Source organism: Cuculus canorus, chromosome 4 (genome assembly GCF_017976375.1).
Source record: "Cuculus canorus isolate bCucCan1 chromosome 4, bCucCan1.pri, whole genome shotgun sequence".
Lineage (NCBI taxonomy): Eukaryota > Metazoa > Chordata > Aves > Cuculiformes > Cuculidae > Cuculus > Cuculus canorus.
The window spans coordinates 30,056,775-30,069,471 of record NC_071404.1 but is presented as its reverse complement, the minus strand read 5'-3'; the positions used below and the strand labels follow the sequence as shown (position 1 = coordinate 30,069,471).

The 12,697-nt window shown below is 39.8% G+C and overlaps 1 protein-coding gene across 10 annotated transcripts in view; it reads left to right on the top strand.

Moving 5' to 3' along the window:
- The window catches only part of CLOCK (clock circadian regulator), a 61,997-nt gene extending 55,946 nt beyond the window's left edge, over positions 1-6,051 (top strand). For all 10 annotated transcript variants that reach the window (XM_054064526.1, XM_054064519.1, XM_054064521.1 and 7 more), the window contains one exon: positions 1,975-6,051. In XM_054064526.1, the coding sequence (XP_053920501.1) occupies positions 1,975-2,157 (183 nt within the window). In that variant the 3' untranslated portion in view covers positions 2,158-6,051. The remainder of the gene's footprint in view (positions 1-1,974) is intronic.
- The last annotated feature ends 6,646 nt before the right edge of the window (positions 6,052-12,697 follow it).

The following is a 12,697-nucleotide window of genomic DNA, read 5'->3' as shown; positions in this document are numbered from 1 at the left end:
TTCACTCTAGACTTTGTCCTGTTTTATATGTTCTTCCCTTGGAATTGCTGCTCTTTATTGAGAATGGGGTGAAGAAACAGATGTTTCCCTTTGAAACAGCTTGCATTTTCTTCACATTCACATATTAAAGCAAGAAGGTATGAGAGGTGGACTCAAACATAATTATTTGTTTGGAAAGCAGCATGCAGCCCAAAGCAAGATACGGCCCCGTAACATGAGGTGTGAACATCTGTCTAGGCTGCAGGGGAGGGGAGGCTAAGCAGCAGTACTTGTAAGCAGAGTAGAGAAGAACCTCGTTTTAGTGGAGAAAGAAGAGAGGTTGGATCAAAAGAGGAGGTAGGCAAAACCCAAGGAGTTTAGAGACAGATAGGAAATGCCAACAAAAAGAAAAGAGACAGAAGGTAAAAAAGAATTCATGGGTAAATCTGTTGCCAGTGGTTGATGCCAATTAGTCACTGGCACACAACTTGCCCAGCAGGCAGTGTTGGTGAGGAAGACGCAGTGGTAGCTGGAACTCTGGAGAGGAAGTGCCTCCAAGAAAGCAAAGATTAAAATATCCTAATTTGCCCTCTGGTATCTGTGTTAACTATCACGATATAGTTTGTGCATGTTCTTAAGATTCTTTAACTACTCTGGGAATGTAATTTCTTTTTTTACTCTTTAAGAGTATGCATAATTAAAAATCCTTATTTTGCAAGTATTTCTTCTTTCTTACTATGTGTGGTCTCCCATTTGCACTAAGTGAGGGATCTTGTACATATGTGGACAAATGCGGTAAGTAATTGGGGGCTTAACCTACACTTGTATGTCCAAGAAATGGTTATGGTTCGGTTTAGGGCTGAACAGGATTTCCTTTCACTAGCTTATTGACAAAAAATAATGACTTCTTGGAAAAAATCTTCCATGGAAACATACCAGTTTCAGTCATGCATCAGTCAAAGGCTTTTCAGCTGCAAGTTGACTCTAAAAAAGAGAGCTGAACAATGCCTAGTGATTTGAATTTCAGCACTCATTTATGTAGTGGGAGACTCTTGAGATGAATCAAACCAGAATGCAGATTTGAATGTGTTCTCTGACAACTCAGATAAATACTGTAACAACAATGCTATTTAGCAGGTTGGTAGTGTCTGTGGCTCTGCTTCTAAATTAAAAAGGTTGTACAATTTTTACTTAATTCTGGTGAAAAAACCAGAAGATTTTTGAAAGATTAAGATCTCCAAGTGTCTGTTCGGGTCCTAGAATTTCTTTCTGGGCAAAAGCTTAGTGCTTTTAATACAAACTATTAAAGTGCTAGAATTTGAAGCGAAGCAAATGCTTTTTAAAAATGGAGAATAGAAACTTTGCTCACTGGGGCTTCTGACAGTCTGGTTCTGTGGGTGCAGCAGGCGATGAAGCTTACTTCCTGCTGCAAAACATGTTTCTGGATTGAGATGTCCAAGTGCTTTTGTACCCATCCTTTGTTGCTTTTCTTCGGTAGCCACCATCTTTTGCTTCTAAGAAAATTAATATTAAAGCTAAGTACTGTTTCTGATAGTAATTAATCCCCTTCAGAGGGGAGTGTTTAAGTCTGCAAATGCAGCAGTTTTTTGTGCATTTGGCTGTGGGGGATACAGGTGACCTGTGCGGAGCTGTGCGCTGTTTGTTCACTTGAATGCAATGACAGCCACCTGCACTTGTTCTGATAGATTCCTTAAGCCTTGTTATGCTCTTGTGGTTCGAAATGGAGACAAATTGCTGCGTGTTCTACCCATTGTTATGGGACATTACAAAGACCAGTTACAGCTGCTTTGTTAAATGGTCAGATGGTCTAATTAGCTTTTCAAGTATCAGCTAATCTTTGCATTGTTTGCTCAGCATAAATGACCAAATCGGAAGTTTGTTTTGATTGAACCCTTGTGAAAAGTTAAGAAGCAGCTAGGCCTGTGTTTCTCCATGCAGCAGGAAAACCAATCTTTTTCTGTTTGCATGTTTTAGACATCCAGGTTACTTCATGGAAATCAGTCAGCTCAGCTTATCCTCTCTGCTGCTTTCCCACTGCAACAAAGCACTTTTACTCAGTCCCACCACCAGCAGCATCAGTCACAGCAGCAGCAGCAGCAACTTTCGCGACACAGGACTGACAAGATGGCAGATCCTTCCAAAGTTCAGCCACAATAACGTGGGGCTCTGCCTCTTTTTGAAGCAAACTACCAGGAGGGGGCTGCTCCACAAACAGTTGCACTGAGGCTAAAGAGGTAGCAGTACGAAGGCTTTCTAACACTGCAGTGTTGAGAGCTACTTCTGACTTCTCGAATCTGTTAAGAAAAGCCACAAGGTGATGATGAGGACGTGGCCAACTTTGATAGTTGCCCCAATTTCTGTGTTCTAAAGGATTTGCTGCCATGTGTTAATTTGTCCAGGTGAAATCTCAAAATGTGACTGAAATGAGAGGGATGCTGAAAATATTGGTATTTTTATTGATCCTGTACATTTTTAAAGTATTAAAATGGACATGGAACAATTGTTTGAATTAGCAGAAAAAAAATGCCAGGAATATAGTCCAAAAAACATCTAATTTTTTTCAGATGATTATGGGACAGTAAATATTTTGAAAATGTGTGTGAAATCCAGTTCTCTGTTGTACAGATGCTGTAAAATATTGTGTATATGTCTGCATAAAAGGAGAAAGAGCGAAATATTTTATACGATGCATGAAAACGTAATCTGTTATTTGTAGGTTTGAATATATTTCCCTAAATTCTCACGCCATACTCAGACTAATGTTTTCCTCTGTTCTACCCTTTTGTTTACAACATAATGCATCATGATTTTCACCCTTAATGTGGGCACAAGTCTCTTGTTTGTGCTTTGTCTGTGATGTCAAAGTTTGTTCGGTGAGGTATAGTGTGCTGGTTAATTGATTTCTCGAGGTTAAATTATTGATGAAGCTGCTTGAACTGGTGATCATGCATCAGGGTTCAGGACATTCAGATTCATGAATATCATCCATTATTTCATAATTCATCATTTTTATTTGAAAAATAGGAATTTGCACTGCTTTCTTGCGGATGGTTTGCAATTTAATTCCCCAGAGCTATCTTTTGATATAGTTCATAGTTGGAAATATTTATGTAAAAGGTTTAAAAAAAAAAATGACAGTAATTTTCAAGAATGTTTCAGTTATAGGAGTAATTTGCACAAAAATATATTTACATTTAATAACCTTTTGGGCACTTTTTAACCACTTTCTCTGTGGTGAGAATTGTAACTTGTTAAAATATGTTGGAATCTTTTTATTCTCCTTCAAAAATTAGTCAAAACTAATTCAGGGTCATTTTAACAACAACAAAACCCATAGTGCCTTGATTTTAATTCAGGTGATAATGTTGAACATCTTGAATTACAATGTCTTGAATCTGTAACCATTTTCAATTTTGAAGTCTTAGTACCTTGTCAGCCAAACCTGTGTATCCACTTCATAGATATTTCTGTATTTTGTTGATTTTAGTAATGGTCTGAATTGAGACCGTGAGCATTTCTAAGTGGTACTCCCCCTCAAACACTAGCCAGAAACAGAGGAGTCTGTAAAATCTCATACCTTGAAGGTAATGCTCTTAAAAGATAAAAAAATCTGAAAGAATAGATTATATGTTTTGCAGGAGGAGGAATAGTGAGCCGATTTTTTTTTTTTTAAAATCATTTTTGTAGCATTTCAAGTGTGTGCTGGGGGAGATCGTGATTGCATTTAACACTACCAGGCTATTGATTTAAGAGATATCACTGAACTAAGACTTCAGAAGGCGACTTCACTTTATAAAGAAAATAAAAAGATCCAACAGATATGATGTGCTATTTTAAGTAAATGTTCAGTAGGTTTTTATGGTACTAGTGTATGGAAACCAGAACTTCAGAGGAAAATGAATAAGTGCTGATAGATGTGATAATTAAAAACAAGAACAAAAACAGTAAAAACAGTTAAAATTAATACTAGGGAAAGAAAGCTGGATTAATCTTGAATACTGAGGAGGAGTTGAATGAATGTAACCAAATGGTGATGGACTGTTTAGTACTATGGAACAGTTTGATTGTATTACTGGATGAACCAAACCCGCAGGAAGGTAACACTGATTTAGCCAAGCAGCTGATACAGCTGGTTGTGTTTTGATGCCAGCCTCTGCACGTGTCTCACCATTAGATCTTTGTTATTCCCCACTTAGAAAGCAGGAGTTTGGCACCAAAAAGTAGTGAACAAGGAAGGAGAGGGTGAGAAACACAGTACCAAAGAGAATCAGATTGCTTTCTGCTCCAAGAAGCCTCTGGCAACCTGAGGCAAGGAACAGATGCCAATAGCCAACATAGCAAGGAACACTTCCCCTTCTTTAAAGGGATTTCTGGCATTCTGTGGGCTAGAATAACCGTCAGAAACCTGTTTCTGTAAAGTTCTATGTAAAGAAATCCTGCCTTGCTCTACCATCCCTACCACACCATTCCACCTGTTTCCAAATGAAGCTGCGTTGACTGGAGATCTGTGCTAGCAGTACTTTTGCTTAATGGACAGTAGGTTAGATAAAAAGTTTTTTAACCAATTACAATAATAAAGTAGCACTAAAAAAGAAAACTGGGAGAGCTTTAATAGTGCTGTTAGAACTATTGAATAGTGGTAAATTATGTTTATTAAGCTATTACACTGAGAATTACAGAACATAGAGATACCAGCCAGACGGTTAATGATGCGGCTTTTTATATAAAGCTTTGTTTAAATTTCTCTTCCCATTTTCCCTTTCCCAAACGCTCTGGTGTGCTGCTATAGGTCTGTCGGTAAAAGGCTAAACTAGGTGAGAGAGAAATTAGATGATGACAATAGTATGGCTGCTGAAAGAGAACTATAGAAATGTATGCTTTGATGAAGAAGCTTTTTGTAACCTCAGAGAGAGGTCATACAGAATTACAGAACTACCAGCTAATAGAAAAAGTGTAGAAGATGGGGACATTCAAAGAAACTGGAAAAAATATAGCACGGATTTTAAAAATTCCTGCCACGCATCAGGCAAACTTTTTACAAAAGCGAGTACGTAGAACTCAGTCCAGATTCTGTGTAAGGATGCGGATGGTTCATTTCGCAGGTAGTGACTAAAAAGTATATATTTAGAGGGTCTGCAGCTTCCCCTGTTGCCGAATGAATTGCTAGACTGTCCTTGATTCTTAGTGGGAAGAGGACCAGGCTTTTGCCTCTTGATCTTAATCAGCCTTTTGCTTCTGCCCAACTCATTTACTACAGTCATAGACTTATTTGCTACATCTTAATAAAGAGCACGATAATGAATGCTATGATGCTGCAGGTTCTGGAGCGTAAATGCTACAGAATGACTCTGACTTCAACAGAAGGGAAAGAATCTGTTAAGGAAAGAATTGTATTTATGAAGAAATGGGCTGGTGATACCTAGGGGAGTGAAAAGATGGCATAGCTGCATGGAGTTCAGGAAACAGATATTGTTTGCCTGCAATGGGTGAGGATTTGAAGAAAAGCTTCTGGGATAACTTCAGAGAAAAAGAATATAGCTATTTTTCTATTATATTTAATATATATTATATTTGTATATAAATATGAAAGGATTCTAGTAGGAGCTCTCCATATGCCTTCCATTTCATCTAGAAGGTTTACCTTCTGCACTACGGTTCCAGTGTCACCACCTTCTGTGGGCACCTTGCCTACTGCCAAACACCAAAACTAGCAACCCAATATCCTTACAAGAGATAATAGGTTTCATTTCAGCTTTATGTGCAAATTAATAAAATGAAGCTATATCAGGCAGTTTTTCACAGGAAAAGAAATCCTCTTAAGACTCAAATAGCACTTTCTCTTTTTTTTTTTTTTTTGAGTAATAATAAGCACTTTACTGAAAAGACTATTTGAAAAACAGTTTATTTCTGTAGTCAGTGAAACTGTTAAAAAGGGGGGCATCAAGGAATAACATGGATAAAACTGTTAAGAGAGACATTTCTGGAAAATGTTTCTTTAATATGGTGATCCTTTGAGGCTCAAAGTGCAAGATTAAAAAGGCTTCTAAAACCGGTTGGCGTTGTGTTTTGTATGGCCAGGGGAAGGGATGCATGATGATCGATAGCTTCCTTGGAAGGAGACTTTTTAAGTTGCACAGTTGCCTATGAGAGAGAATCATCTGGAGGCTCATATGCCTGCTCAATAATTCTAAGTGTCCCTTAGGATTATAACTTGTGTGACAATGTTGTGAAGGTTTAAAGATGTGGCCTTTTTCAAATGTTGAAGTTGATTCAAGAACTGTTTATATTTTTCAGAGATTTAACCCAGGTGTTGTTATGAGTGTTTTAAATGTTGTGGCATCAGGAGATGTCAAATGTGAGATTCGTAAGTTTCTTTATTTGAAATCATTATTAAAATCAGATATACCGTCAGAGGGCTGGAAAATGGTTATTTTGATTAAAAGGGAAAAGAGACTAGTTTTAATAATTAACCTTTTATTTTTTTACTTATCCCTGGTGGAAAAAAAGTTTAAGGTAATTAAGTGAATTTGGATTAAAAAAAGACATGTTTAAATAAATGATGGTAGATGAGACAACTGTGAGAGAACATTTGAAATTGCCTTGGTTGTCCATGAGACTGAATAGTTGCTTTTTCACTATCATGATTTTTAACACTACATTCCTTGTCGCTTTTTTTATTTTTTAAACAGGTGATTTTAAGCTCTGCTATGCTTCATGCTATGTCATCTGCATGAATTTTGCCAGCATGAAATGCTGTATTCAAAGAAATCGTACCTAAGTAAAAAAGGAGGGGGGGAGGGAAGGGGGAAACACAAAACAAAACACTGTGTCTTGAACAAAATACTGTATGGCCTAATAGAGACCCCCAACTGAGACTGAAAGATGCTGCATTAACAGACAATCAATGGGTAATTATTTATGAAACACTTCTGGGAATGGACTTAAAGGTGTTGCTGCTTTGAAAGCAGTCGGCGAGTTCTTTTGTTTTTTTAACAAGAAAGGTAAAAATTATTTATTTTCAAATATATCAAATTGAATTTTGAGTTTTTAAGCAGTGTTGATTTCAGTGTCTTGGGTTTCAGTTTTGTTTTGTATTTTTTTAACTGGCATTAGATTTGTATACGTAAAAAATCCACAAACAAAACCCCCTAGTGCCGCTCATATTGACGTCAGGAAATGTAGATACAGTTCCCTGGTGTTCATGTGACCATTACTGTCAATTTTTTAACTGAATAAATGTAACTCATTTAAAATTTTGCTTTTTGTAGCTTCTAAGGATCTAGTTGCTTTTCTTCCTGAGTTGCTTGATGTCAATTTTATCCACGTTTCATAGTGAAGCACTCTTACCCTTCCCATGGCTGTATCAGAGGCACTCTCTCCCTCACCCACAGAACTGACTTGTGAGAAGTTGCTTGATGTCAATTTTATCTTCTCTCCCCTTCCCAGACAAATGACTTGTGAAATTTCAGTGAAAATGCATACTGTAATATTTTTTTTGTCTTCTCTCTGTATCTCTTTATAAATTGATGCCCCACTCTAAAGGCTACAGACCTTTGATTTCTGTAGTTACCTTACTGCCTTGGAATTGAACACAGCACTTGTTTGAACGTGCACAACTTAAAACTCCTTTTATCTCTCTGTGTGTACAGTCCCTGTTCTCTCAAATCACAGGACAGCACTGCAGTGTTTGTGCGTGCACAGGAGGCATTATCAAGTATAGCCCTTCCCTCACTTCCTGGTAGGGACAAAACACCCTTCAGTTCTTTCAACTCCCCTCCCTGGGCATTTCTTCTGGTGGTGAATTGTCAAAGAATAATGTTTTTAAAGGAATGAGGCCGATCGGAAATGTCAGCTACGCCACTGGCAAAGGAAGGAGACTTGCATTTAGGTGAGGGCACAACTCGTTTGGAGCATGCAGTAACTGCTTTAAAGAGCTGTGTCATAACATGCACCCTTCTCTACCCCTTCGCCCTGATCACAGTGAGAACGTCAATAATAAGAAGCCAATAACTTGAAATTAAGGGAGAGGGAAAGAAATCCTGTAATGGAAGCTGAATGCCTGGAGAATATGATAAAGATGCTTAGCCATTTTTACAGTCTGCATTTCTTTTCTTTCTGTAATATCACTCTAGATGCCCACAGGAAGATACTGATCTTTTGCCTTTGGGAATTAAAGCACACTTGTGCAGGCTGTGTACTACTGGATGCTGTAAAGCCCCAGTGCCCCTGCAGTCAAAACAAAATTAACTATAGAAGTGCAACAGTCACAGTTAAAAACTGTGAACACCCACCAGCGATAAGACCCGTAGCGTGTAGCAAGGAAGCTTATCAGTTTTCTTAAAATTGAACTTTGGAAATGCCAATATATTTTTCTGTAAACTTATCAAGAGCAGCAGCTGTAATTATAGCTGCTGCCATGCCTGAAGCAATGCTGTTCAAAGGTATTTTGCTGTCGTGCTAACTTAGAAACAAAAAACCCTGCGCTTACCTGAGAATACAACTGTTAAGTACTTGTAAAGATTAGCAAGCCAAAGGTTAGTTGCACTTCCAGGTCTCTGGCATTAGTGATATAAATTCTAAAAGGTTTCAGCTGTTTGAGAGGAATACATAATAAGAACAAGTTTAACCAATGGCTGCAGCCTATTGTGTAGCACACAGCCTCTCTCACTGCCACATCCCTTTGGCACCTGTATTTTCACTTGGGAAATAAATCTAAACCATCCAGAACAAATAACACAACTCTAGTACCTGCCCAGTAGAGTCACAGATATCTGCCAAATGCAGATGGATACAGCCTTTAGGAAATGTTGTGGGTAAACTTTAACCTGCATCTCCATTAGCAAAAGGCTAGAGCAGGAACTTGCCAAGAGCTTCTGGGGCTGTACAAGGTCATCTGTGAGAAAATGCTATGTCAGGATAGCAAGTGCCATGACATTATTTCCACAACTCTGGAAAGTAAGGATAACGCAGATTTTATTATGATGAAATTGCATGATCCTCTTCATTCAGGATAGGGAGATCTTTCTTACTTTTTTAATATACAAAATCTGGGAGTAAGAGGTAGGTAGGCTCAACCACCCCCCTCCTAGAAAGGTGCTGTAAAAGCAGTTGAGCAGAGGGCACTGTTCCAGCTGCAGGTGCAGCCGAGGTGAGGGGCCGGGCAGCGGGCTGCCTTTTACAGCTCTTGCTGAACAGAGCCGCTTATCAAGTTTACAGACTTGGTCTCAGACTGTTGTGTTGCAGCACAGCAAGCCCCAGCCCAGCATTTGCATTCTTGGTGGCGTTGCCCTAGGAGGAGCAGCCTTGCTTGCGAACTGGACCTATACTTCCCTTCACTAAGTTTCCTTTGAAATCTTTGTCCTGGCAGGACAGATACAAGTTTACCTTAATCTCTGCTTATTGTACTTTGCCACCTATGATATACTAAGACAGAATTTACCTAAGGATTGGGAATAGGTACCTTTGAAAGCAACAAGCACAAGCTCTTGTTGTAAACATCTCAGTTGATGAGAGATTTTTTTCATCCCAGTAGAACTGACCATCACCATCTTCACTTTGTTTCTGTTGCCTGGAAATTAGTAGTTCCAGGCAGTGTACGCTTTTAAACCTCTGCTGTGTGCACATGCAGTCAGAGATGCAAATTCCTGCTTCAGACACTGCTTTGGAGGCTCCTTTGGAGTTGGCTGCAGCTGCTGTTGCATTTCCCCTTAGCAAGCAGAGCTGCAGGACAGGGGAAACCTGTGGTGAGAGCTGCCCATTTCTCATGTTTCAGTGCAATGATATGCAGAGCCTTCCCTTCAATACTTCAGCACTTGCTGCTGCACATTATTTAGCTACAAAAGAACAAGAAACTGCATAGGACTAAAACAAACATGCAACTAAAACTTCAGCCAGTTACATTAGGTGTTCCTTTCATATTCTAAAATTCAAGGCAAACCCCAAACTTGCCTCAACTTTAAAGGGAAAAAAGCACTATTATTTAAACTTTTTCTATATTTTGTTCCTGAAAAGCCAGGCTTTTGGCTGGCTGATAAACCAACCAGCTCCTGCCCCAGAAGTACCACCATCTAGGAGGCTACGCTTGATGCCTCACAGCAGAAGCATTTCTAAAACCATGCGGGAGACATTTCGCCACTGTTACAGCGCTAAGCCTGCCCTGCCAACCTGAACCTTGACAGTGTAGTTCCCAGTCCCGCAAATGCTGTCCTAACCCCCTCCCCACCAAGAGCAGCTCAAGCACTGCAGCTGCCGGAATGAGCTAAATGTGACATTGTGCTTCTACCATAAGCGACGTAATGTGGCCAAAAGCACTAAGCCAGACCCATACCTGGTACTTCTGACTGCCCCACATGTAGCTGTCTTTTTGTATTCTTCCAGTTTACACAGCAAAAGTAAATCAACCCTGACAGTTTTACAACTGACCATTTCTATGCAACTGAAAGGAGGTCTGCTTGTATCAGTAACTTCAGATGATTTCTTACTCCACTTTTCCCCTCTATCCTCCCCAAGATCTTGGTAACAATGGCATTGCTTGGGCACCTCTATAAGCACTGCTTTTCCCTCCCTGGCCAAATCTGGTCATTTGCAGATTCGGCTCAGCCTTAGTGCTTTAATACACAGGCCTCATGCTCCTGTGAGTTGGTAAATACCTTGTCAGAACCTCAGAGAGAAGGAAGCCACTGTGACAGGCAGCTGCTGAAAAGACAAAATAATCCATTCCCATGTGGCCAACTGTGCTGCTGAAATTCATTTCAGCTCATTGAGGATCTTGAAGGATAGTCAGATGAAGGTGCAACACATGAGCCGACTGTAGTGCACAGCTCATTCAATCAGACAAGACATACCCCATGGCTCCTACTTGATCTCTTGGCATAAGGAGAAGTAGACAGCGTTTCTTTTCCTAAGAGATTAGTAACTTCCACTTTGGACAGAGGGTGGGGAAAACTGTAACAGTGAATGAATTATTGCTCACATGCATTACAAATCAAGTGTCAAAACACTAGCTTTCAGCTCCCCACCCCTAGAATTTAGAGGGCATCACAAGTCACTGCAGTGTCAGTCCCAATCATCTCGTGTTCTGCCTTCAATATTTCCTGTACCAGGCGTTTTAGCCCTGGGGCCAGTGAGCCAGCTCACATATTCTCCCAGAAGTGTTTTAAGCCTAGTAACGAAACTGACTTCATCTTACCAACATATCTCTTCCATTAAGACCTGCTGCTTTAAGGGAAGCATGGACAAAGGAAAGATTTTAACAGAATCTGGAAGTTTCTGATGCAAACTCACCCTAAAGGGTAAGACACTTTAAAATATATGTGTATATATATATATATATTTGTGTGCACACACACACACTTTCCTTAAGGCACTACCTAGACCTTAAGTAACCAGGTATTTCAAGACAAAACATCACATCCAATGACAATCCAACTAGAAACCCAAGAAAGAAGCATGATGAAAGCTGCTGAAACCCCAACCCTTGAACCAGCTGACAGGCGAGTGAGATAGCTGCGAGGCGAGTGCTTAGAGATGCTGTGGAAGGACACCATCGGTGCTAGAGACACTGCAGCAGACACAGTGCTGCTAAAAATATGTCAGCAGAGTCCTCCATCACCTTCAAAAGGCTTTGGTTACATCCTGACTAGATTCTTCAAATTGTGAAAAATTCCAGCAGGCACTTTACAACACTAAATCACTGCAATTAGTAGAAACTACAAAAGCACTTTTCAAAGCTTTTACTAAAATTTCACGAGCCATCTAATTTTATAGCAGATCTCCAAGGCCAAGCCAATGTTTATGCTTTTAAGAAAAAAAAGACCACTATTCAAAGTAACTCCTCCCCCCTGCCTAGCCAGCACACTAGAGAGCAGCCAAATCCATTGCTGTGACTGGCCACAAGCAGTACTTAGTATCATGTATACATTTGTAATAGTAAAATATAAATGTGGAAGTTGCAGAGATTTGTTCTGCAACTTCACACTTCCACAAACAACACATTAAATAACTTCATTGTTCTGTTGATACCAATTGCTTTCATATGAAAACAGCTTTAGGCAGCACTTTCCAAAAAGTCTGGAAAGCTTCCACATTACAGTACAGCCCACTGGTCTGGCTTTTTCAATTTTAAGCAAGAATTTTCAGCATGATGAACTGCAGCACCAGTTACTTTACCCAGGACACACCTGTATGGATGTAATGTAGCCCAGCACCAACACTTTTGATTAATACAACAAGTGGTTGTAGGGTCTTCCCCATTTTGGGTTCCCTGATCCTGCCATCTCTGCTCCAAATCCCCTCCACGCTGGAGCTGAAACACACCAGGGACAGAGTGTGGGTTTTTAGGCTGTGGGGAAGAAGACGCTGCAGGCTTTGAGGCTTTGGCTACAATATTTGGCTCAAAAGGAATTAAAAAAAGAACAAAGGGAAAAAAAACAAAAAAACTCACCACCAATCCAAGGCGGTGCCTCACCTACTAATTAGCAGCAGTCCTCCTGCAGCACCCTTCCTTCAGGCCAAGACATGAACGTCTAGGCCTGGAACCTGAAATCGTAGCCTGTCTTCATACCACTGTATTACAGCCATTGCACTCCTGTGGTCTTGAAATATGGAGAAACATGGCATTAAGGGTTTTTCTGGGCAGAGAAACCTAGGAGAAGGTTTAGGGACTGCTCTGTGAGCTATGAATTGAATGGTCAAATTT